This window comes from Rhinoderma darwinii, chromosome 3, assembly GCF_050947455.1.
Source record: "Rhinoderma darwinii isolate aRhiDar2 chromosome 3, aRhiDar2.hap1, whole genome shotgun sequence".
In the NCBI taxonomy this organism is placed as follows: Eukaryota; Metazoa; Chordata; class Amphibia; order Anura; family Rhinodermatidae; genus Rhinoderma; species Rhinoderma darwinii.
This window is the reverse complement of record NC_134689.1, coordinates 150950131-150973629: the sequence shown is the minus strand read 5'-3', so window position 1 is coordinate 150973629 and position 23499 is coordinate 150950131. Positions and strand designations below refer to the sequence as shown.

Below are 23499 nucleotides of genomic sequence, written 5' to 3'. Positions count from 1 at the left end.
CTATATGGAGATAACTGAAGTGACTTTCAAGAGACTCTCTGTCATTTTTACCAGTGGAAGAAAAAAAAGAAAACGCTTCTTAAATAACTTGTCCTAGTAAAATGAGAGGGGGCATCTGATTGGCTGCTACGGTCGTCTTGTTCTCGTTTTACACGTGGCTCCATGTCCATTATCAATAAAGTTATTCAGAACTACAAAGTATACGTCATTCAGGCCGTCACTCTTCCGGCGCAGTCACGTGTGGCAGGTAAACAGTCTGGTGTCACCAGTGAGTTTCTCGGAGCGGATGTTCTGGGTCTTTTCGTGTGCTTGGTGACGGTTTCCGCTATTTCGCGGTGCATAGCTGTATGGTGGTGCCCCAGCAAGCGGGTGATGCCCCGGGGCAGGAGGACGAGGATGACGAGGAGCCGCTGCTGCTGATGACGACTGCGGTGATGATGCCACAGAAAACCCCGCCGGTTACTGCGGAGCAGAATGTGCTGCAGACGTTCTTCTCCCATCTCGGCCACTTCTCCTATGACAAGGCCAAGGACAATGTGGAGCGGGAGAAAGAAGCTAACAAAAACGCCGGCGCTTCGTGGTCCTCCATGCTGGCAGCCCTGGCTCACCTGGCAGCAGCGGAGAAGGCTTATCACAGCATGAGCTTCTTGGGGCAGAAGCCGGGTAAGTCTCACTGGGATTATAATGTAATGCGATAGTCTTATAGAGCGCCTCCACACACAACGGTAATATAGGCATAGCAAGTGAACGACCATTACATGCTGTATAAAGGGGATGTCCCTGTCATATGACCTATTAGGCTACATGGACATCATAGAGGTGGGTCTGACACTTTGCATCCCTCCCTCTCCTCTGGGCGTGTTCTTGCATTACATAGATGGCCATTTTTTTGAAGGTTCAGCATGTAAATTTCTATGTTTGTAATTCTACATATGCTGCTTATCCGCTGCTTCCTCTGGCGATAGCAGTTTATCATCGGGGGTGAGAGAATCCGGACCTGTGGCGATCAGTTTATCGCCATGGCGGCTTCTGTATTTTTTTTTTTTTTTTTTAAAAGGGGTTCATGTGGTAACCCCTATATAGAGGAGCTCCTGACCTGTCTATTTCTATGAAATAGCATTGCTAGCGCATCTTTTCTTAGGACTCTGTGCCGTTGCTATGTTGTTCCTCCTGGAAATGTTTGAATAAATTGACAAGTGGTTGTTACCATTCCCATTGTCAATAGGACATGTCCCTATGCACTGATTGGAAAGTTTGTGTGTAGGAACATGCCCCATTGACAAGTAGAATTGTTGCACCCAGTTGTTTGTTTTTTATTCATACATATCCAGGAGGAATAACAGAGGAACGGCCTGAAGCAGAGCTGTAAGGAATGATTCTCCTGAATAATTTCTTGGGGTATACTGACAAATTTACTTTAGAGGACTTGGTAGCTCTCCTGACATGTCTGTTCTAGTAAAAACTCCTTAAATAAACCGATCAGGAGAATATTTTCTTAGAACTCTACTTTAGACAGTTTCTTTTGTCATTCCTCCTGGAAATTTATTCATAAAGTGGGGCCCAAAATGCTCAAATATGGTGCCAACAACGGTCATATACTATAGTCACAGACACTATACAAAGACCTATACTAGCAATAATTCCACTATACAACTACACAGGGCAAAAATAATAGCTTCAAACTTAATTGTGACTTAATAATCTCACCATACCTTTAAAGGGGTTATCCAGTCACTAAAAATTGATGGCCTTTCCTCCGGGTAGGCCATCACTAGCTGATGGTCGGGGTTAGACTCCCGGGACCCCTGCCGATCCGCTGTTTTGAAGGGGCTGCAGTGCTCGTCCTCTTCGTTTCTTCTTGCTCACTGTGAATCGTGGAGACGGATGTAGCAGCGATTCACAAGTATTGCAGCCTTTTCTTCCATTGAAGTGAATGGGTAAAAAGGCTGCAATATCTGTGAATCGCTGCTACATCCGTCTCCACGATTCACAGTGAGCAAGAAGAAATGAAGAGGAAGCAGCGCTCGTACGAGTACTGCAGCCCCTTCAAACCAGCGGATCGGCAGGGGGTCCCGGGAGTCTGACACCGACCATCGGCTATTGATGGCCTACTCTGAGGATAGGCCATCAATTTTTAGCACCTGGATAACCCCTTTAAGGAATAAAAACTGCTATACAAAGACTAATATTACCACCATATAGTGATAGATACCCACTGCAGACCATATACTTGATTACAGTACAGTAAATCACAGGTGACTTCTTCTCTTATTGTAGTTATTCACTATTGGCATCTTTTCCATATGGCCCAGACCGCTAAGGAGACTTCTTCCAGCCACGACTTGTCTCTGTAGAGTTTGCTGGCCGGACATATTTGGCTTATCGCTTTTTCAGCACCCTCTCTAGCTTTTCCCACCATACATAAACTTTCCATCCTGCTGCTTCCCCCAATTTTGTGCCTATTGCTGCCCCATCTGCCCCTGTTACTGTACCTGCTGGGTTACGCAGTGCCCCCAAATACTGGGCTTCAGAAATAATGGTGTCATTGCTATAATTAATCCGCAAAAAGTAGTACTACTCATGCAGCGCCCCTGAAAACAATAGTACTAGATAGTGCCGTAAAAATAAGTGGCAAACCAATAGTGCCTTAGGCTGAAATAGTGCACCACACATTAACATTTTCAATCCTTTGTGTCCCACAAAATAATAGCACCACCTTTTGTGCCTCACGACGTAATAGCGATCTTCGTGGCCACAAACTGTGATAGTGTTCTTTTTATACTTTGCCATTTATGTTCCTACTCAATAATATGACTTTTGTGCCCCCTACAAAGTAATAAAGGTGGCCATTTTCATTGTGTGGGGGGCGCAAATTGGGTTGGCATTACTGGTTTGGTGTAATAACAGGGTATTATTATTATTGCAATAACAGGGTATTATTATTATTATTATTATTATTATTAATCCCCATTCTGCCCAGAAAACCAAAATAAGCTGCTTTGTACCCCCATACAATTAAAAATGCCCACAATTGTGCCCCACCCCACCCTCCTGGAAAAGAATAAAACTTTAAACGCTCTATACCACAATCCCACGACAAGTGGAGTGGCGGAAGCCTCTTTCCTGTGAAGTCAGTGGCCTGGAGTTAGCAGCAAAATGCAGTGACGTCATTGCACCGACACAAGTGCTGTGCGCGATCGTGCTGTCATGTAGGCCACAGGTTACAGTTAAAAGCAGCTCTCCCCTTTGGATCAGGGGCACCAGACCAATAGACTGGCGTGTCCTAGCTCTCTTTGGTCTTGGGGAACATGTGCAATTGCCCATTTTGTACCACTTTTTATTTTGGCATAGACTACCATGAATGGTGAGGGCCCCAATAGAAAAGCCATTCAAATGCTCGTTTTTATCTTGGCATTGAAAGGACATTGGTGTGACAGTGTAGCAACAGGGAGCTGCACATGGCTGCGTTTCAAAGTCATTTGGCTTATACTTGTTTTCTGTCCTGTCTTACAGGTGGTCAGTCCTTCTTCAGCAGGAAGGATTCTATCAGAACCAATTACACTTCATTGTACAATGAACTGAAGAAAGTGGTCACAACAGGTAGAAATGCTACTGGTGGAACAGCTCCTCACTTGGAAGAACTGCTTTCACATCTGTCAGAACAACTCTGCTTTTTCGTTCAGGCTCGAATGGAAATTGCAGATTTCTATGAGAAAACGTACACACTGAGCAGTCAAAAATTTGTGAACGCAGAGGAACTTGTGAACATCTTAGAGGCCATCTTAAAGAAGTACAACTCCAGGTGGGAATTATTGTCTTTATAGTATGCCAGATGCCCCCTCTCCCCCCCCCCTCTTCTCTCTTCCATATCCTCTGCAGATCAAGTTCAACAAACTTCTGACATGTCATAGTGATATGTCAGAAGTTTTGATTGGTGGGGGTCCGAGCACGGAGACCCCGACCGATCGCTAAAACTAAGCGGCAGAAGTGCTCATGTGAGCGCTCAGTCGCTTAGTTTCTATTCGTCTTTTTCCGGAAAGTCGATGTAGCTAAGTACGGGCTCATCTTTCTGTTGAGCCCGTACTCCGATACATTGATTTACGGAAAAAGCAGAACAGAAACGAAGCGACTGAGCGCTCACACGGGCACTTTTGCTGCTTTGTTTTAGCGATCGGTCTGGGTCTCAGTGCTCGGACCCCCACCAATCAAAACCTCTGACATTTCACTATGACATGTCAGAAGTTTGTTGAACGTTTCGTTACCCTTTAAAGTAAGATATGTTCAAGTCAGTCAGTTCTGCAGCATCTCAATTTTATGCTGCAGAATGGTTACGCGTTTGTTGCAAATTTTCCCCATTGCCTTCAATAGGAAAGTGAAAATCGGCAAGAAATGGCAAATGTTGCAGACCCCCCCCCCCTGTAAAATAGTTGCATTTTTGCAAAAAAAATCTTATCTAGAAGAAAAAAAAATCAAAGCCTTTTTCTACTTTAATATATGACCATGCTCTCCACCCCTGGCGCTTCCATAGTGACGCGTCTCTGTTCTCCAGGCTGATCTGTGTTGAGCCGACCTCCTGAGATTACGTTTTGTCCCATGTGGCTGCTGCACCCAATCACAGGCTTTCGGTCACGTAGGATGAAACTTCATCATAAGAGACAGGCTCAACTAAGACCAGCAAGGGAAGTAGGGACTCCAAGGGAGGCGAGTATAGTCGTTTTTGCAGAATCTGAGTCAGATTTGCTGCCGAGTTTTCCGCATCAAATCTGACTTGTGTAAACATATTTTAAGGTTTCATTACCTTTTGTTTTCTCCCTATACTCTCGTATAGTAATCCATGTATCAATAATCTTTGAATGGAAATGGCCAGTTTTTATAATTTTTTTTTTTTTCTTTCACTTCCTTTAACTTGTAGGTTTCACCATCCTATATTGTCTCCTCTCGAAAATGGTTTCCAGCTTGAAGTCGATGTTCTTGTGCATCTTTTAAAAGCCCAGAGCCTGGTATTTGAGTGGAAGTTCCTTCTGTCCCTTGTAAACCTGCACAATGCACACACTAAACTACAAAGTTGGGGTCAGATATTTGAAAAACAAAAAGAGACTAAAAAACATCTCTTTGGGGGACAGTCTCAGAAGGCAGTTCAACCGCCACATCTCTTCTCATGGCTTCTGAAATTTAAAAATATCCTGCTTGCCAAGTTCAGCTTCTACTTCCACGAAGCATTAAGCCGACAGACCTCCGAGATGAAGACCCTCACTGCTAAAACGAATCCTGATTACTTTGGAAAAATATCCAGTTTTATTAGAAAATATGATGCAGTCAATGTGTCCTTAATTTTTGATAACCGGGGATCAGAAAGTTTTCAGGGTCATGGATACCATCATCCGGATTCTTACAGAGAAGCCCCTAAAGGGGTTGACCAATATCCTGCAGTGGTGTCGCTACCATTTGAGAGACCTGCGATTCACTGGCCAAATGTTATTATGATAATGACTGAAAAGAACGCAGATCTGAACACTTTAGAGAAGGTTGTTCACTTCTATGATGACAAAGTGCAAAGTACATACTTCCTGACACGACCTGAGCCACACTTTACCATCGTGGTAATTTTTGATTCAAAGAAGTCTGAGAGAGACTCCCATTTCATATCTTTTCTAAATGAGCTTTCTCAGTCTCTCAAAACATCCAGAGTATATGCAAGCTTAAAGCCGGGCTCAAAAAGTTAAAACTAGAGTTTAAAGCCAAGTGGGCAGTTTAGGTTTGTATAAAGGTAAATTCAGACCTATAGTCATATCTCATTTATTGACTTATAAGGGAAAATGAAGATCCAAGAGGATGCAGCCGCTTTTCTCCCCTACACTACTAAAAAAAAAATAACATGCACATTCATTTCACGCGACTGTCCATGTCTGTGGGGGAGTCTTTTTGTCTTAATAGCTATGAACCCATGTGCTGCAAGTCATCTGTTGCCTGGAACCAGCTTTACACAATATAGGAAGAGGAATATCTCATATAGGGTTTTTTTTAATTTTTTTTATACCAAACCACTTTTAAGGGCGTGTGCAGGATTAGAAAAAACATGGCTGCTTTTTTTCCCCAAAACGGCACCACACCTGTCCATGGTTTGTGCTGGGTGTTACAGCTCTGCCCCATTAGGCCACATAAACACTATTTGTATTTGCCATATGGATTGCCAATCTGCAGCGTATTACAGTACCCGCAAAGTAAATGAGATTTAATTTAATCATGTGAATTGACCTGCGGTGCGGATTTTGGAATTTGCAGCATGTCAATTTAACTTGCATTTCCGTCTCAGAATTGTATCTGACAAATTTATTTAAAAAAAATAAATAAATCTGCAGCATAAAAACAGGTGATGGAGTATATGGAGTTATATTACCTGATGCCCTCCAGTTGCACCTCTATGTAGTGGATCAGCCTTTTTCAGGGTCCCGTCTTTGTTGTCTCAAAATGGCCACAGTCTAAGAACCTCCCTCTGTTCACGGATTGTACAGAACTGCTCTTGTGAGCAGCTCTGGCCATTCCGAGAACAATGGGAGTGTCTCCAGCTCGTAGTCTAAGCATCGCTGCAGCCGTTTTGGGACCGCACAGAGGGGACCCTAAAATGACATATCCACGGCAGAGGGGTACAACTGGTGGGCATTAGATATTATTACTCCATATACCCCATAATTTTTTAAATGTAGTTCCAGGACCGAAGGGTCACTTTAACAAACATGGGGCTAGGCTGTAAGCCACACACAACCTATGGACTGGTGTGGCACTGTTTTGCAATGAAATCAGACATGTTTTCTTCTAATCTTGAACAACCCCATATTCTGTTAGTTACCTGCTTTGTTTGAGGGGTTTACCTTACCTTTATACAATTGTACTAAGCCTGTCCCTTCTCGTTGCTTCTTTCAGCAGGCAATGGGCTATTTGATCTTTTTTTTTTTTTTTTTTATATACCCTAGCGGTAGATTCCTGAAGCTCATCAGTGTTGCAAAATGCAATAGATCATCCAAAGAAACCTGTACATTCAGAATTGTCACTTATATAGCGTTGAGGTGTTTTTATTGTTCATACTGTATTATCATTTTCTATGATGTCTGTGTTATCCCGCAAAGATGTGGGTGATTTTGCTTGGACATTAAAATGTCATGTTTCATTGTTAGTCTGAAGTGGCAAAAAACAATTAAACTGGCTACTGTGAAAACGACATGATTGCGGTGATTTAACCGGAACTCTATTGTGACGTGATGCTGCATTTCAGCAACGTTTGATTTATACGTTTTTGTTTCTTTGTGGTCAGCAGTGACCTATTTATGGGGCATTGCAGCTTTACCTGCTGTATTAGGCTGGGCTCTCATGGGTTGGATACGTTGCGTAAAAATCACGCAGCGTGTCCGACCTGGAACCTGCAGTACGTTCCATCCCAAAAAAATCTCCCCACATTGTGGTGCGGTTTTTTTAACTGAATTTTCGCTGCGGAAGAAAGCGCTCATGTCATCCCAGGAGGCCGGACTGCAGGAAGGAGGGTGTTCTGGTTAATTGTTTGGGGGTTTTTTCTTTCCGGAGTTGCGATTTTTGTGGCGTAATCGCTGTGTTTACGCCGCAAAAGTCGCTACTTGGCTTTCTGTTGTGGGTTTTGCATCACCATTGAATTCAATGGGGAAAACTCTCAACAGAAAATCAACAAAAACGCAGCATAAACTGACATGCTGCGGAATTTAAATTCCGCACCATAGGTCAATTTATTAACGTTTACGCTGCAGTTTTTTTTCCGCAGCGTGGGCATGGGATTTTCAAAATTTTTGTCTGAGGGTATTTTCACACATACAATAAGTAGCTGAAAATTCAGAGGATGATTTCAAAGTGTTTTTGAAGCTGAAAATTAAGATTAAATAAAAATAAATAAAGAATTGAATCTTATTTATGCCTCATGTGAACAGCAGTGTATTTCTCATTGTATTCCATGGAAAACTATTTGCAGACTTATTTCAAGTGTATTTTGGAGCGTAATATGAGGCTTTTAATGCTCTAAAATATGCCTGAAAATTTATTTTTGTGAACATACCCTGAAGTGAACTGTTTGGTTGTCCTGGGATGTGTCCTATACAGGTACATCGGTAACTGAATAAGGGAATATAGCGAGGCAGAATTGTTTTACCTTTTATATTGCTATGGTGGTCAGGCTATGCCTATATAGGACACCCCTGAAGGTAAATTGTTTGTCCTGGGATGTGAGTGTAAGGGGTTGAAGGTAAACTACCCCATTAATGGCCCCCCCCCCCCCTCCAGTCAATAAATTCACCTTTGCTCAGCGTTATGAAAAATATAAAGCACAATCTAAGTATCGATATATAAGCAGCAGGAAAATGCACAATCTTTCTGCCATTCTTATAATAAAACAAAACCTGATTTATTCAAACCATTATTGTAGAATTTTGTTAACTTTATACATTTCTACTGATAAATACTACTGTTAGCTGCTATCTCCGTTCAGGAAACAGTCTCTTAATTTATAGATTTATGTTTTATGACTGGAACAACTCTGAATATGGAGTTGTGGCCTTATTGGCATCTAAAGAAAATGGATTAATTTCCAACAAATATTGTTTTATTTTTACATGACTTTAAAAGCAAATGGTTCTAATTCTAGGACTAAAACAAAAATTACATCTTTTTAAGATCTTTTGCTTTTTACATTTTCATATTTCTCATGTGAAATATGCATTGTTGCAATATGTTAAACGGAACGGGTATAAACAATAACTGCACTAATGGAGGGGTTTATGAGACTATATGCTGCTGAATTAAAGGCAATTTGCAAACCTATACTGTCTATCTAGTCTTTATTTTAGGGACACTGCTCTTGATATTATTAAAATTGGACTCTGAACTCTGTCTTCAACAGCATGTCTAAGCCCAACTTGATTGAAAATGCCTGATAAAGCTTTTTCAAAAACTAAAAGGTGAATCTTTTTTTCATTGGTAGACCATGCTAGTAATAGCCTGTAGAACTGTGAATATAACTTTGTTATGCTCCACGTCTTTATGTCAAGCACTGTACACGTCATGCCAATGCTGACAGGGCATGGTACAGGATCTGCAGGTCTTGCTCCAAGAAGAGCTTCATTCACACAGAGAATATAAATCTTCTTTCTCTAACGTTGCATGAAGGCAGTTATCTATGATGCTAGATGTCCCTGCCTTTGCACGGAACTACTGAACCGTACTGAAAACCTGATTACGGTACAGGACAGACTTCCCGCAGTGACAACTAGCGTCATAGATCACTATGATGCTAGCAGCCCGGCTCCCTGCAGTGTGTTGGGTCTGGGAAATGTGGCCAACATACGGACCGTATATCACGGTCCGGACACGCTCATGTGTGGGAGGCCTTAGAAAAGGAGCTGAAGAGGTAAATACATGAAGTAATTATACATTATTAGCAACGACTAGCCTAACTGAGCGTTTTATCAGTGCCCAGAATTCAAGACTGCATGGACGCAAGCTTCTTTCCCACCATTGCCATCCTTTTAACCAAGAACTTGATGTATAGAATAAGGAAATAAGCCTAGTGTGAATGGAGCCTATTTTGATGTTTGGACCAGTCCAGCATCCTTGGTTATGAATGAAGGAGGTGGACTTTAGGAAGGTACAAATGTTTAAATAGGCACTGCACTTTAAACAGACTTTGCATAAATCAAAGCAATTATTATATATTTACTAAATTTCTTATCTTATTTATAGAAAAATACTACTTTCTACAATTTATCACGCCCCGCCCCCCCCCCCCCCCCCCACGGTAGAGTCACACGTGGCAAACGTTTTCTGCGACTTAAAATACGTTCCATTCAGCTAAATGGAACTTGCAGCAATCCATGCACCTGTTGACGAAACAATTCAGATGATTGGAACAGATGTTCTGTTGCAGAACATTTCTGCAATAAAAATCTACCATGTGTGACTGCACCCTAAGAACTACGCAGAATATCTGACCTGGAACCCGCAGCACATTCTATCCGAAAAACCATGCCTCATTGTGGTGCGGTTTTTTTTTTCAGTCGGGGGGGGGAGGGATGTGTCCCTCCTAAAGACGTCCGGTCTAGCCTCCCTGAATGATGCTGCAGCCGATGTGACAGATTCCGCTGCAAAAGTCCCAACCCTTGGCTTTCTGTTGCAGGATTTGCATTCCTATTGAATTCAATGGGGAGAACCCGCAAAAGAAAACGCAGCATAAATTGACATGCAGATTTAGATTCTGCACTGTTGGTCAATTTATTAGCTTTTTCGCTGTATTTTTTGCAACTGAAAATCTGCAGCACAGATAAATGTCGCAGAAATCTGCGTTTTTGCTATGCGTATTGCTGCAGATCTTCCGCAGTGGTCTTACCTGTGGATATAGTGTTAAAAATGTATTATTGAAAAGTATATGTGCACCTGTGGACTAACTGCATTTTTTGCTGCGGAAATGCTGTAAATACTGCAACAAAGTAAATCTTGCAGGTTTTATGCTCCGCTGAGAAACCGTTCATAAATTGACCTGTGATGCGTTTTGTTTCTTTTTAGTCCGTAACATGTCAATTTATGCTGTGAAATCGCATTGAATTCAAGGGAGAGGTAAAACCCGCAACAAATAGGAATGTTGCAATTTTTTGCGGCTGAGAAGCTGCGATTCTGCCGCAAAAATCGCAACTCATAAAATTAAGCTTTTTTATTTTTTAACTTACAGCCCAGCCGTTGTTATAGCGACACGAACCTCCATTCTGAGTACAGCCCAGTCTCCTGAGAAGACGTTTCATGGCTGTCGCTGCTGCAGCGGTCACATGGACTGCAGCGTCATCCCAGGAGGCCAGGCTGTACTCAGAGTAGAGGGATGGTCCCAGGGGCGTAGCTAAAGGCTCTTGGGGGCCCCCCCTTGCAAACGTCTCATGGCAGACGACCCTGCATCGCTGGGTCTCCTAAGTGACTCAACAATGCAGCACGAGCAGCCAGGGGTGTCACTAAGGACTTAAAATGTCAGGGGAAATAGCCCCAATACATACACCCCCCCCCCCCCCCAAAAAAAAGTGTGTGTGTGTGTGTGTGTGTATATATATATATATATATATATTAGCCATCATATCTATAACACTACGATCCTATAAACTATGGATAGGTTTAGATACAGTATCACACATGATAGGATTAGATACAGGGCTCAGCTCGCTGACATTGCAGTTCCAGCGCTGGACCCAAGAAAGGTACGTATAAGAATTATTTTCCTTTTATGCGTTACTAATTATTTTTGTGTGTTTGTGTTATTTTACAGGTTCGATCGTTGGACTACTTCTGATTCGAGGACTACTTCAATGACCGCGTCATTTTTATTCTCAATAAAATGGTTAATGGGGGTTGTGTGTTTTTTTTTTATTTCAGTAAAATCCTTTTTCTATGTCTTTGTATTTTTTTTAAAACTTTATTACCACCTTAGTAATGGCCGCTGGCTGATTGACAGCGTCCATTACTAAGGCGGGTCTTAATGTTAGCAGGTGCAGAGGCTAACACTAACCCCCATTATTACCCCTATACCCACCACCACCAGGGGTACTGGAAAGAGCCGGGTATGAACCAGTACCCAACCAGCTGTAGCGACGGTCGGGTACCGGGGCGGCCGCAGGCTGGTATCATTAGGCTGGGGAAGGCCAAAAACAGTAGCCCTCCCCACCCTGGTAATGCTAGGCTGCTGCTGTGTTGTATCTGGCCGGTTATGAATATTGCACCAGCGATCTAACGATACTTGGGGATAGTGTGGTTGGCAAAGAGAAAATTAAGGGCATTCTGGCTGGCATGGAGGTCAATGTAACTGGCAAAAGAGGAAGTGAGGTATTTTGGTTATAATGGGGATTTGTGGCCTGCATAGAGGCGTTAAAGGCTTGTGGTCAGAGAGGTATTGTGGCGAGCATGTCATGAAGCTCATTAAGCTGTAATACAGACATCCAAACTTTTGATATGTAGTTACTCTTTAAATATAACACATTTTGAAGCTGGCATGTACACAGTAAAGTATCTGCTGCCACTAACATGAAAAAAAGGAACATGTCACATTGTTTAAATAAAAATAGAAATCAACATTTATAGCAAACATACAGTAAAAGCATGAAAAGTATAAAAGTAAACTGTATTAACCCATTTGTCATCAGAACCCTACTCTCATTACATTAAAAGGAAGACAGTCTAAAAATAATAATAAAAAAAAAAAAACTTGCCCGCAGTGCTACTACAAATAGTTTTGGTACAAAAAAAGTGGCCTGGTTGCCCATAACAACCAATAATTTAGGTTGCATTATGATTATAGGTAGAATTCTGATTATTGTAACTAACATTGTGACATCATCATGGGGCTTATAATTCCCTACTGTGTACGTGCTTGATGAAGAAACTAGCAGGAACTCCGCTGTGCCTATGATCCTCGGTATACGTTTTCTTCATGTAAGTACAATGTTTCTTTTTTAGGCCTTGTTCACACAAAGTTTTTTGGCACTGACTTTGAAGCGGAAACCGCATCGGAATCAGCATCGGAATCAGCACCAAAAAGAAACAAAATCGCCCCCTTTGATTTCAAATGGGAGGCAGAGGCGTGTTTTTTTTCCCCCGGGCGGCTTATAGCCTCTTGCGGGGAAAAAAGCGGCATGTACAGGTTTCCGCCTCTGACCTCCCATTGAAATCAATCTGAACCAGAAAAACTCCACTGCGCTAGTTTCTGAGCATTTTTCAAGTCGTTTTTGTCCGTGGTCCTTGCTTTACCTTCAATGGCCAAAAAATGCAGCCAAAAGGTAGGTCAAAGTCTGGCTCAAACTTCCAGAAGAAATTCTGAGGCTTCTGCCTACAAAAAAAACTCAGCAAAACCACACTGTGAGAATACACCCTAAGGGGGGATTCACACGAGCGTGTATTCGGTCCGTGCGGGCCGCGTGGTTTTCACGCGGCACGCATGGACCAATACAAGTCTATGGGGCAGTACAGACAGTCCGTGCTTTTTGCGCAGCGTTTGCTGCGCAAAAAGCGCGACAGGTTCAATAACTCTGCGTATTTCGCACATCACGCACCCATTGAAGTCAATGGGTGCGTGAAAACCACGCAGGTTGCACGGAAGCACTTCCGTGCGAACCGACTGAAACAGCGCACCAGCTGTCAAAAGGATGAATGTAAACAGAAAAGCACCACGTGCTTTTCTGTTTCCGACCATCCAAACGGAGTGTCTTTGCGATGAGCGAAGCCGGACAAGCGAACCGAACCCGGCAAAAAAATTATCGGTACGCGACGTCAGGAGATAGTCACTGTCCATGGTGCTGAAAGAGTTAAACTGTTTCAGCACCATGGACAGTGACTTCCGATCCCAATATACATGAACCTGTAGAAAAAAAAACGAAGTTCTGACTTACCGCTAACTCCCGGATTCTTCCTCCAGTCTGACCTCCCGGGATGACAATTCAGTCCAAGTGACAGCTCCAGCCAATCACAGGCTGCAGCGGTCACATGAACTGGCGCGTCATCCAGAGAGGTGGGGCTCGATGTCGAGAGGCTCGTCACCAAGGACGCGTCACCAAGGCAATGGCCGGGAAGTTCTCGGTAAGTACGAACTTTTTCTTTTTTTTCAACAGGTTTTTCGATAGGATGTGTTCGGCATTCACTGTCGAGGGTGCTGAAAGAGTTAGCTCTTTCAGCACCTTGGACAGTGACGGCCGTCGACTAGCCTCATCTCTATGATGGCGGCTGCGCGAAAATCACGCAGCCGCGCATCAGACATGGATGACACACGCAGCTGTCAAATGGTTTATGCGCGCGCAAAATGCAGCGTTGTTTGCGCGCGCAAAAACGCAACGTCCGTCTGTATCTGCCCTAAGAAAAACACAACACTCGGTAATCGTTTTATTTATTTTTTTAAAAACTTAGATCGAAGTAGTCCAGCGTATCTACGACGTAGTCCAAACGGTCGAGCAGAACCTGTAAAACAAAAAAAATAAAGTTAGTAATATATCAAATAAAAATCTTCTCACCTCCAGCAGACGTCTGTCTTCTCCCTGCACTGCAATATAAACTACAGGTCAATGAAAAATAATTCCCTTAGGGCATGTCCACATACCGCTCAAAAAAACCCGACATGTAGACTTTTCAAATACACTAGCGTTCGTTGTGTAGTGCCATTTAAAATACAGGTGTTTTTTACGTGTTTTCTGATACGTTTTGTGCGTGCTTTTTGCCCGTTTTTTTGTGCGTAATTAGGACTCCCATTGTCGAGGAGAGAATTTGGCACATTTTACGTGCCAAAGAATTGACCCGACGCTCATTTTTTTCTGCAACGCGTTTTTGTTAAAGCTCGTTGTATGTACTAACCGCGCGCTTTCCCCTTGATGTAACTGGAAAGCTTAAGTGTTTTTTGACGCATCTTTCAGGGGGCTTTTTGCAAGTTTTTTGGCGCATAAGTATTACTCCCAATGACTATGGGAATATTTGATGTGCTTTTACGTGCTAATGAATTTACAAGACGCTTTCTTTTCCACAACGTGTTTTTCAAAAACGCTTGCGTAAAAAAATCATGTTTTATGTACTAACGTCGCACCTTCCCATTGATGTGAATGGGAAAGTTAATCAAGTTTTTGATGCGTTTTTCGGTGCATGAAATGCGCCAATAAACACCGTGTGAATCTGTCAACTGAAAAGTCATTCACCACACGGTCTCCCTCTTGACTTTCATCATTTTTAGCCTTTTGGTGTGTCCTAGAGCTCTGCCAGCTGCCATTGTAAAAGCACTCCAAAAATGGGAACTGGACAATGCTTAGCAATTTGAAGACACCTTTTCTTGGCTAGGGGGGGGGTGTGAGTCTCCCTCCCACATTTACAGCAGCTGTAAGTCAGGCTGCTTTGCCTGATTCACCTTGCTGTAATACTGGGAAGTTCTCCCTCTTGTGGCCAACATAGGAAAACACGTCAAATTACTATTTAATTTTTAATACTTCCCACTTGTGGAAGAAAAAAAATAAGATACAGCAAAAAAAAAAAAAAAAGGTTACAAATATAATAAAATAAAAATAAGTAACTTATTAAAAAACATTTTTTTTTACATTTTCGACGCATTCCCTTTAAGATGTTAGTGGCACCAGTGTTGTCTGGTATTCACTGATTTCCCTACATTCACAGAAACATGCCTGAGTAACCGAATAAAAAAAAAGGTATTTTTTTGAGAAATTAAGGAACTAGGTCTTATGTCTATCATCGCCTTTACAAGACCTATGCAGCCACTCCTTCAAACAAGAAATCCTAGTGATCACCTCCTTTATATTTCCTACTCTGCTGGTGGAGTTGATGATTGGGTGTCAGTCACTATTTTAGAATCTCTCAGGTTTCTGTTCAAAAAAATAAATAAATAAAAAAGCACTAGGGCTATAACTATAATCCCTTTCCGTCATTTGACGTACATTTACGTCATAGTCGAGGGGGGTTTATAGAGTGGGCACATGGGTTGAGCCCGTTCCATACGCTGCTGTCCTGAGCTGTATGTCACAGCTGACACCTTGAACTAACAGCTAGTATCATACACTACGCACTAATATCCACCATCTTGGTCCTACAGGGCTCAACAGTACTAAAAGTACAATATATTGCAATACATAAGTATTGCAGTGCAATGTAGCAGCGATCTAACGATTATTTGTTCAAGTCCTCAAGTGGACTAAAAAAATAAAAGCCCTCACAAAAGCTCTATAGATGGAAAAATAAAAAAAGTTATGGGTCCAAGAATATTGCAACACAAAAATCTTTTTTTTTTTAATTATTTTTTATTTAACAAGTGTTTTTATTTTGTGAAAGTGGTTAAAGATATTAAAAAAAAAAATGATATAAATTTAGTATGGACCAGAATCGTATTGATCCGAAAACTAAAAATGGCTTCGGCAAGAAGGGGGAAGTACTCTATGCAACTACATTGGGAGTAGAAGTGTTAAGTCTGGAGTTGACAGAAGGTTAGGTGTTTGATATTGCACTTATACACAAGCAAAGCCTCTGACAATCTTGTGAGAGGTATAGGAAGTCCTAATATGTCCTCGTCGCTTCTATTTGAGAATATGATAGCCCTACAACACATGACGTGTTCTTAGAAAGTCAATGCCTTTATATTTGGAAAAAGAGTGCAGAAAGGGTGATGAAGTATTGAACAGTTGAGTGAATATTTCAAGACAAAGAACCACTGTGCTAAAGAACTTTCTTGGGGGCATGCAAAAGATCATGAGTGGCAGCTGTTCTGCCAATGGAAGAATGTCACAGATTTCTAAAATTTAGACGCTATCTATTTCACGCCTCTTTAGTACAATTCAGAACAAATCTATACACTGGCATACATGAAATAGTGTTAGATTGGAGGAATTAAAAGCCTAAACAAAGTCAAATATTTTCACGTTTCTCAACATATATTACCTGCCCTGTAAGTTCTCTAGTTCCCGGTGATGAAGCATACTCCGCATGTGTTCATCCATTTCCTGTATAAGAGAACTAATTAAAACATAATTTATATACACTACAGAAAAAAACCTCTTAGCATGGCAATATTACAATGTGTGTGTTATCTGGTTTTCCATAGGACTGAAGGTAGAGCTGGAAAACTAATCGAAAAATAACCGAAAACGAAATTCAGTGCAATTAACTGACGTAATCTTGTGCATTTCGGATACTTCAATTATTTGTTTCCCAGTTTCATCTGTATCTCCGTCCTCACCACAGCTATGGGGGCATTATACTGTGTGGAGGGCAGTTATGGGGGGCATTATACTGTGTGGAGGGCAGTTATGGGGGGCATTATACTGTGTGGAGGGCAGTTATGGGGGGGCATTATACTGTGGGGAGCGGTGTGGCATTATTCTCTCTGGGGAGCGCTGTGGGGCATTATACTGTAAGGGGCAGTGTCGGGGGGTAGATTATATACAGTAGTCAGCAGGCTCAGTGGATTAATGGCAATGGCGTAGCAAGCAAACAGGGGGCGTAGTATGTACAAAGGGGTGTGGCCTAAATAATGGTTATCGAGGATACATGTTCAATTAATAGTGATTTTGATTTAGGTCATAATCGCCCAACCATAACTAAAGGTAAATGGTGGAATGAAACATTCAGGTCTGCTACATCTGTAGATTGTGCCTCTCATATCAGAAGCTGGTCTGGTTTTGCCTTTATATGCTTGAATAAAGCTTCACGTAAAAGATGACACGTTGCATTGAAGACATGGGTGAATAAAATCAACGCTGAACATTTATTGGAGTTCTTTATTTCTTCATTATTGTTTGACCTGCTATGTAACATAATCTACCCTATTCAAAAATCGAGGACTCTGAATCTTGAACTACAAACTTGTTCTATAAGAAAGCCAATTGTACATGACTGTGTATGGAGCGTGGAAGAAAACACACACAAACATGGGGAGAGCATTAAACCCAAAACAGCAGAACAAATATCGACACCAACAGCCTTCCAAACTAAGCTGCAGAACTACTTTACTGGTTAAAGTGTTTTTATTAGCGATGTGCATTTTTTTACCTTTTTGAAACTGTATACAATTTCGCACAAGATGCATTTTCGTTCCCGCACCATTGTGTTTGCTTAATGAAAACTCAAGCCATATCTGTCAAGATAAAAACAAAAGAAAAGATGAGCAATGATGACCCAGGACAACAAGCACCCAAGATTATAGTCCATTATTAAATCACACAGAAATAATGCAAATTTGGACCATTTCGGCCCACTATCGTTTTAACATTTGCAGTGATCATTCAGGATGGGCGAGGGCAGACTGTCTGGCAAAAATGTAATCTGTCAGGTTGGAAATGTTATGACGTTGTTAGCTGAAACTAGGGGTGTATGGCATGATCTGACTATTAGGATACATTCATACAACTTATTTTCAGGCTGTAAAGGCCCCAAAAAAAGGGACGCTGAACGCCTCCAAACAACTGCGCATTGATTTCAATGGGAAAAACGGCGTTTGGTTCCGACTGGGCAATTGAAAAAACGGCACATAAAAAAAACGCCCGGTAAAAACAGCTGTATGTCACTTCTTGAACCGTTTTTCATTGTCTCAATAGAAAACAGATCCTAAAACGTCTGTAAAAAACGCATAAAAAAAACGCTTCATGCTTTAAAAACGGCTGAAAATCAGAGGCTGCTTTCCCTTGCAAATCAGCTCTGTATTTTACAGCCGTTTTTAGTTTAGTGTGTGAACATACCCTTACAGTGGATGGCAATTATTTTTTGGTTTTGATTTTATGTGCCTAATCTGCCAGTTTTGACTGGCATGTCGCGGTTGAGATCATTTGTATGAACGATCCGACGGATCATTGACCAGCCTCATTCTGGAGGATTATAATCTCGCGTGTGTGGCCAGCTTTACACCTATTGCCATTTTGAGACAGCCACACTAAAAGTCAATAGCAGCTGAACAGCTCCCGGATGTCAGTTATCTCAACATGCCCATGTCTCTGTTTCCCAGGAGATAAACTGAAGCCAGACCCCCACTACCTTTTGCACATTTTACATATCCAAGAGTGCCCATTTATGGGGGCGTGGGGAAGGATTTAACCACAGCAATGTAAAGGGTGAAATCCATGGCAAATTCTGCACATGTGTCAAACCACAATCGATATCTTAATTTTTCTACAAGTATGAAGGACCTTCATTATTCATTTATTTTTTAGGCACTTTACTCATTACTGCCCCCTATATTTCACTTACATTATTACACTTGCACATACACTATTCATTTATTATTTCTTACTACACATCCCATGCACCACATACCACTCCCCTCAAGACTAGTGGGAGTGGCTATTATTATTTAAAGCACCTGCTCACTCGCCTTCATCTGCATTTCTGACCTGGCTGTGTCCATTTGTAAGTATGGCCTTTTTCGGTGTTTTTGTAAGTATGAAGGACCTTGCAGTATTAGTTGGCCATACTTGTTAGTACAAAGTATTCTGCATCCTCATTCAGCCAACATGGTCTCCCATAAATATGCAAGCTCGAATGAGCAAAGCAAGCATGTTTACTGCGTAGGAAGAGGAAGACATTATTGGCAGTGTTTATCTCATAGTGGAATGAAACATTTCATATATACAGTGAAGGAAATAAGTATTTGATCCCTTGCTGACTTTGTAAGTTTGCTCACTGTCAAAGACATGAACAGTCTAGAATTTTTAGGCTAGGTTAATTTTACCAGTGAGAGATAGATTCTAGAAAAAAAAAAACAGAAAATCACATAGTCAAAATTATATATATATATATTTGCATTGTGCACAGAGAAATAAGTATTTGATCCCCTACCAACCATTAAGAGTTCAGCCTCCTCCAGACCAGTTACATGCTCCAAATCAACTTGGTGCCTGCATTAAAGACAGCTCTTACATGGTCACCTGTATAAAAGACTCCTGTCCACAGACTCAATTAATCAGTCTGACTCTAACCTCTACAACATGGGCAAGACCAAAGAGCTTTCTAAGGATGTCAGGGACAAGATCATAGACCTGCACAAGGCTGGAATGGGCTACAAAACCATAAGTAAGACGCTGGGTGAGAAGGAGACAACTGTTGGTGCAATAGTAAGAAAATGGAAGACATACAAAATGATTCTCAATCGACATCGATCTGGGGCTCCATGCAAAATCTCACCTCGTGGGGTATCCTTGATACTGAGGAAGGTGAGAGCTCAGCCGAAAACTACACGGGGGGAACTTGTTAATGATCTCAAGGCAGCTGGGACCACAGTCAACAAGAAAACCATTGGTAACACATTACGCCGTAATGGATTAAAATCCTGCAGTGCCCGCAAGGTCCCCCTGCTCAAGAAGGCACATGTACAGGCCCGTCTGAAGTTTGCAAATGAACATCTGGATGATTCTGAGAGTGATTGGGAGAAGGTGCTGTGGTCAGATGAGACTAAAATTGAGCTCTTTGGCATTAACTCAACTCGCCGTGTTTGGAGAAAGAGAAATTATGCCTATGACCCAAAGAACACCGTCCCCACTGTCAAGCATGGAGGTGGAAACATTATGTTTTGGGGGTGTTTCTCTGCAAAGGGCACAGAACTACTTCACCGCATCAATGGGAGAATGGATGGAGCCATGTACCGTCAAATCCTGAGTGACAACCTCCTTCCCTCCACCAGGACATAAAAAATGGCTCGTGGCTGGGTCTTCCATCATGACAATGACCCGAAAATTACAGCCAAGGCAACAAAGGAGTGGCTCAAAAAGAAGCACATTAAGGTCATGGAGTGGCCTAGTCAGTCTCCAGACCTTAATCCCATCGAAAACTTATGGAGGGAGCTGAAGATCCGAGTTGCCAAGCGACAGCCTCGAAATCTTAATGATTTACAGATGATCTGCAAAGAGGAGTGGGTCAAAATTCCATCTAACATGTGTGCAAACCTCATCATCAACTTCCACAAACGTCTGACTGCTGTGCTTGCCAACAAGGGTTTTGCCACCAAGTATTAAGTCTTGTTTGCCAAAGGGATCAAATACTTATATATTTATTTGCATTTTGCACAGAGAAATATAATTTTGACAATGTGATTTTCTGTTTTGTTTTTTCTATAATCTATCTCTCACTGGTAAAATGAACCTAGCCTAAAAATTCTAGACTGTTCATGTCTTTGACAGTGGGCAAACTTACAAAATCAGCAAGGGATCAAATACTTATTTCCTTCACTGTATGTAGATGCCTAATAATTTTACTGTGCCTGATAGATATGCAATGAACAGAATATATGTGTAATTTATAGTGGAATGAACACATTTTAAATACACAGGTGACAATAAAATGTCCTTCACCTGATAGATCTAGAATGAACAGGTCATACATAGTAGCTGCTTGTAGTGGAATTACCACATTTATCATGAAGATGCATATTCCATTCTCTGTGCTTCTTAGACATGAAACAAACGGTATATGTGAAGGTTTATAGTGGAATTAATATATTCCATTTAAAGGGGTTGTCCAGTCCTAAAATTTGATGGCCTATCCTCAGGATAAACAATATCTGATCGGTCGAGATCGGACCCCCGACACCCCCACCGATCAGCTGTTTTGAAGGGGCCGCAATCTCTCATACGAGCGCTGCTTCCCCTTTATTTCCTTTACTGCTCACACTGAATCGCTGACACACTTGTAGCGACGGTTCGCAGTATTACAGCCTTCTCCCATTAAAGGGAACATGAGAAGACTAATACTGTGAACCGCTGCTACAGGTGTCGGCGCTTCACAGTGTGAGCAGTAAAGGAAATAAAGGGGAAGAAGCAATTCTACGAGAGCTTGCGACCCCTTCAAAACAGCTGATCGGCGGGTGTGACCGGAGTCAGATCCCGACCGATCTGATATTGATGGCCTATCCTGAACGTAGGCCATCAGTTTTTTTGGACAAGACAACTGCTTTAGGCTTCGTTCACATCTGCGCTAGGGCTCCATTCCGACGGAACGGAAATCATAGGTTTCCGTTTCAATCACCATTGATTTCAATGGTGACGGATCCGGTGCCAATGGTTTACGTTTGTCTCTGTTGTGCAAGGATTTCGTTGTTTTGACAGAATCAATAGAGCAGTCGACTACAGTATGGATTCCGTCAAAACAACTAAAACCTTGCACAACGGAGACAAACGAAAACCATTGGCACTGGATCCGTCACCATTGAAATCAATGGTGATGGAAATGGAAACATATGGTTTCCGTTTGTGTCAGTCAGGGCTCCATTCCGACGGAAAGTTGAAACAGAGCCCTGACGCAGATGTGAACGAAGCCTTAGGTTTACATACACTGATGACGTTAACTGTACAGTATTGTCTTGTTGGTTACATGTCAAGAAGACAAAGAAAATTCCACTGGCATCTGTTTATATCGCATATGAATTTCTTCCACCATGAACTACACATATATCATGTCCATTCGATATCTATTAGGCACAGTAAAATTCTTAGGTATCTATTCATGTGGAATGTGTTCATTCCACCCTAAACTGCACATCTGTCCTGTTCCTTCCACATCTAAGGGCTAGTTCACACAAAGTATTTTGGCACGGTCTCTAATGCAGAAACCACGTTGCAAATAGCATCAAAACATGATCGAAATCGCCACCCAGTTAGGAGGCGGTTCTTTGCCCGCTAGCGGTAAAAAACGCTCGTGGGAAAAAGCGGCATGCCTTTTCTTCGGGCGTTTCCCCCTCATGTACCGCACACAGGGGCGTAGCTAAAGGCTCATGGGCTCCCGCAAACTTCTCATGGCCGACGGTCCGCAGCTTTCAGCTGCATCGCTGGGTCTCCTAAGTAACCCAACAATGCAGCACTAGCAGCCGGGGGCGTCACTAAGGCTGGGTTCACACACCCTATTTACGGACGTAATCCGGGCGTTTTAGCATTGAATTACGTCCGAAAATGCGGCTCAAAAGCGTTGGCAAACATCTGCCCATCCATTTGAATGGGTCTTACGATGTTCTGTGCCGACGGTCATTTTTTTTTACGCACCGCTGTCAAAAGGCGGCGCGTAAAAAAGACGCCCACGTCAAAGAAGTGCCTGTCACTTCTTCAGACGTAAATGGAGCCGTTTTCCATGGACTCCATAGAAAAACAGCTCCAATTACGTCCGTAATGGACGCAGCGAAAGACGCCTGCACATGCCATTACGACTGAAATTACGGTGCTGTTTTCTCCTGAAAACAGCACCGTAATTTCAGCCGTAACAGACGCTGCCGTGTGAACATACCCTCAGGGCTTAAAATGTCAGGGGAAATAGCCCCAATACATATGTGTCCGCCCAAAAAAAAGTGTGTATATGAGACAGCATAGCATATCTATAGCACTACAACCCTATAAACTATGGATAGGATTATATACAGTGGCTCAGCAGACAGTATCACACATGATAGGATTAGATACAGTGGCTCAGCAGACAGTACCACACATGATAGGATTAGATACAGTGGCTCAGCAGACAGTACCACACATGATAGTATTAGATACAGTGGCTCAGAAGGCAGTATCACACATGATAGGATTAGATACAGTGGCTCAGCAGACAGTATCACACATGATCGGATTAGATATAGGGCCCAGCAGACAGTATCACACATGATTGGATTAGATACACAGCTCAGCAGACAGTATCACACATGATTGGATTAGATACAGGGCCCAGCTCGCTGACATTGCGTCTCCAGCGCTGGACCCAGGATAGGTAAGAATAATAATTTTGCTTCTTTGTGTGTTACTGATTATTTTTGTGTGTTTGTGTTTTTTTTACAGGTTCGGTTGTTGGACTTCGGATTCGAGGACTTCAATGATAGCGTTTTTTTTATTCTCAATAAAATGGTTAATGAGGGTTGTGTTTTTTTATTTCAATAAAATATTTTTTCTATGTGCTTGTATCTTTTTAAACTTTATTATCACCGCCTTAGTAATGGCCGCTGGCTGATTGACAACCTCCATTACT

The 23499-nt window shown here is 42.1% G+C and overlaps 1 protein-coding gene and 1 long non-coding RNA gene across 2 annotated transcripts; both read left to right on the top strand.

The window, feature by feature from the left end:
* The first annotated feature begins 202 nt into the window (after window positions 1-202).
* KICS2 (KICSTOR subunit 2) lies at window positions 203-8835 on the top strand. The gene is made up of 3 exons (XM_075856871.1): window positions 203-663; window positions 3514-3802; window positions 4913-8835. Exons 1-3 carry the CDS (start codon window positions 348-350, stop codon window positions 5721-5723), a joined length of 1416 nt encoding a protein of 471 aa, XP_075712986.1. The 5' UTR covers window positions 203-347; the 3' UTR covers window positions 5724-8835.
* A 3581-nt stretch (window positions 8836-12416) lies between these two features.
* LOC142749182 (uncharacterized) lies at window positions 12417-17268 on the top strand. The gene is made up of 3 exons (XR_012882386.1): window positions 12417-12474; window positions 16619-16686; window positions 17094-17268. It is a non-coding gene; the product is annotated as an uncharacterized LOC142749182 (long non-coding RNA).
* Window positions 17269-23499: the final 6231 nt, after the last annotated feature.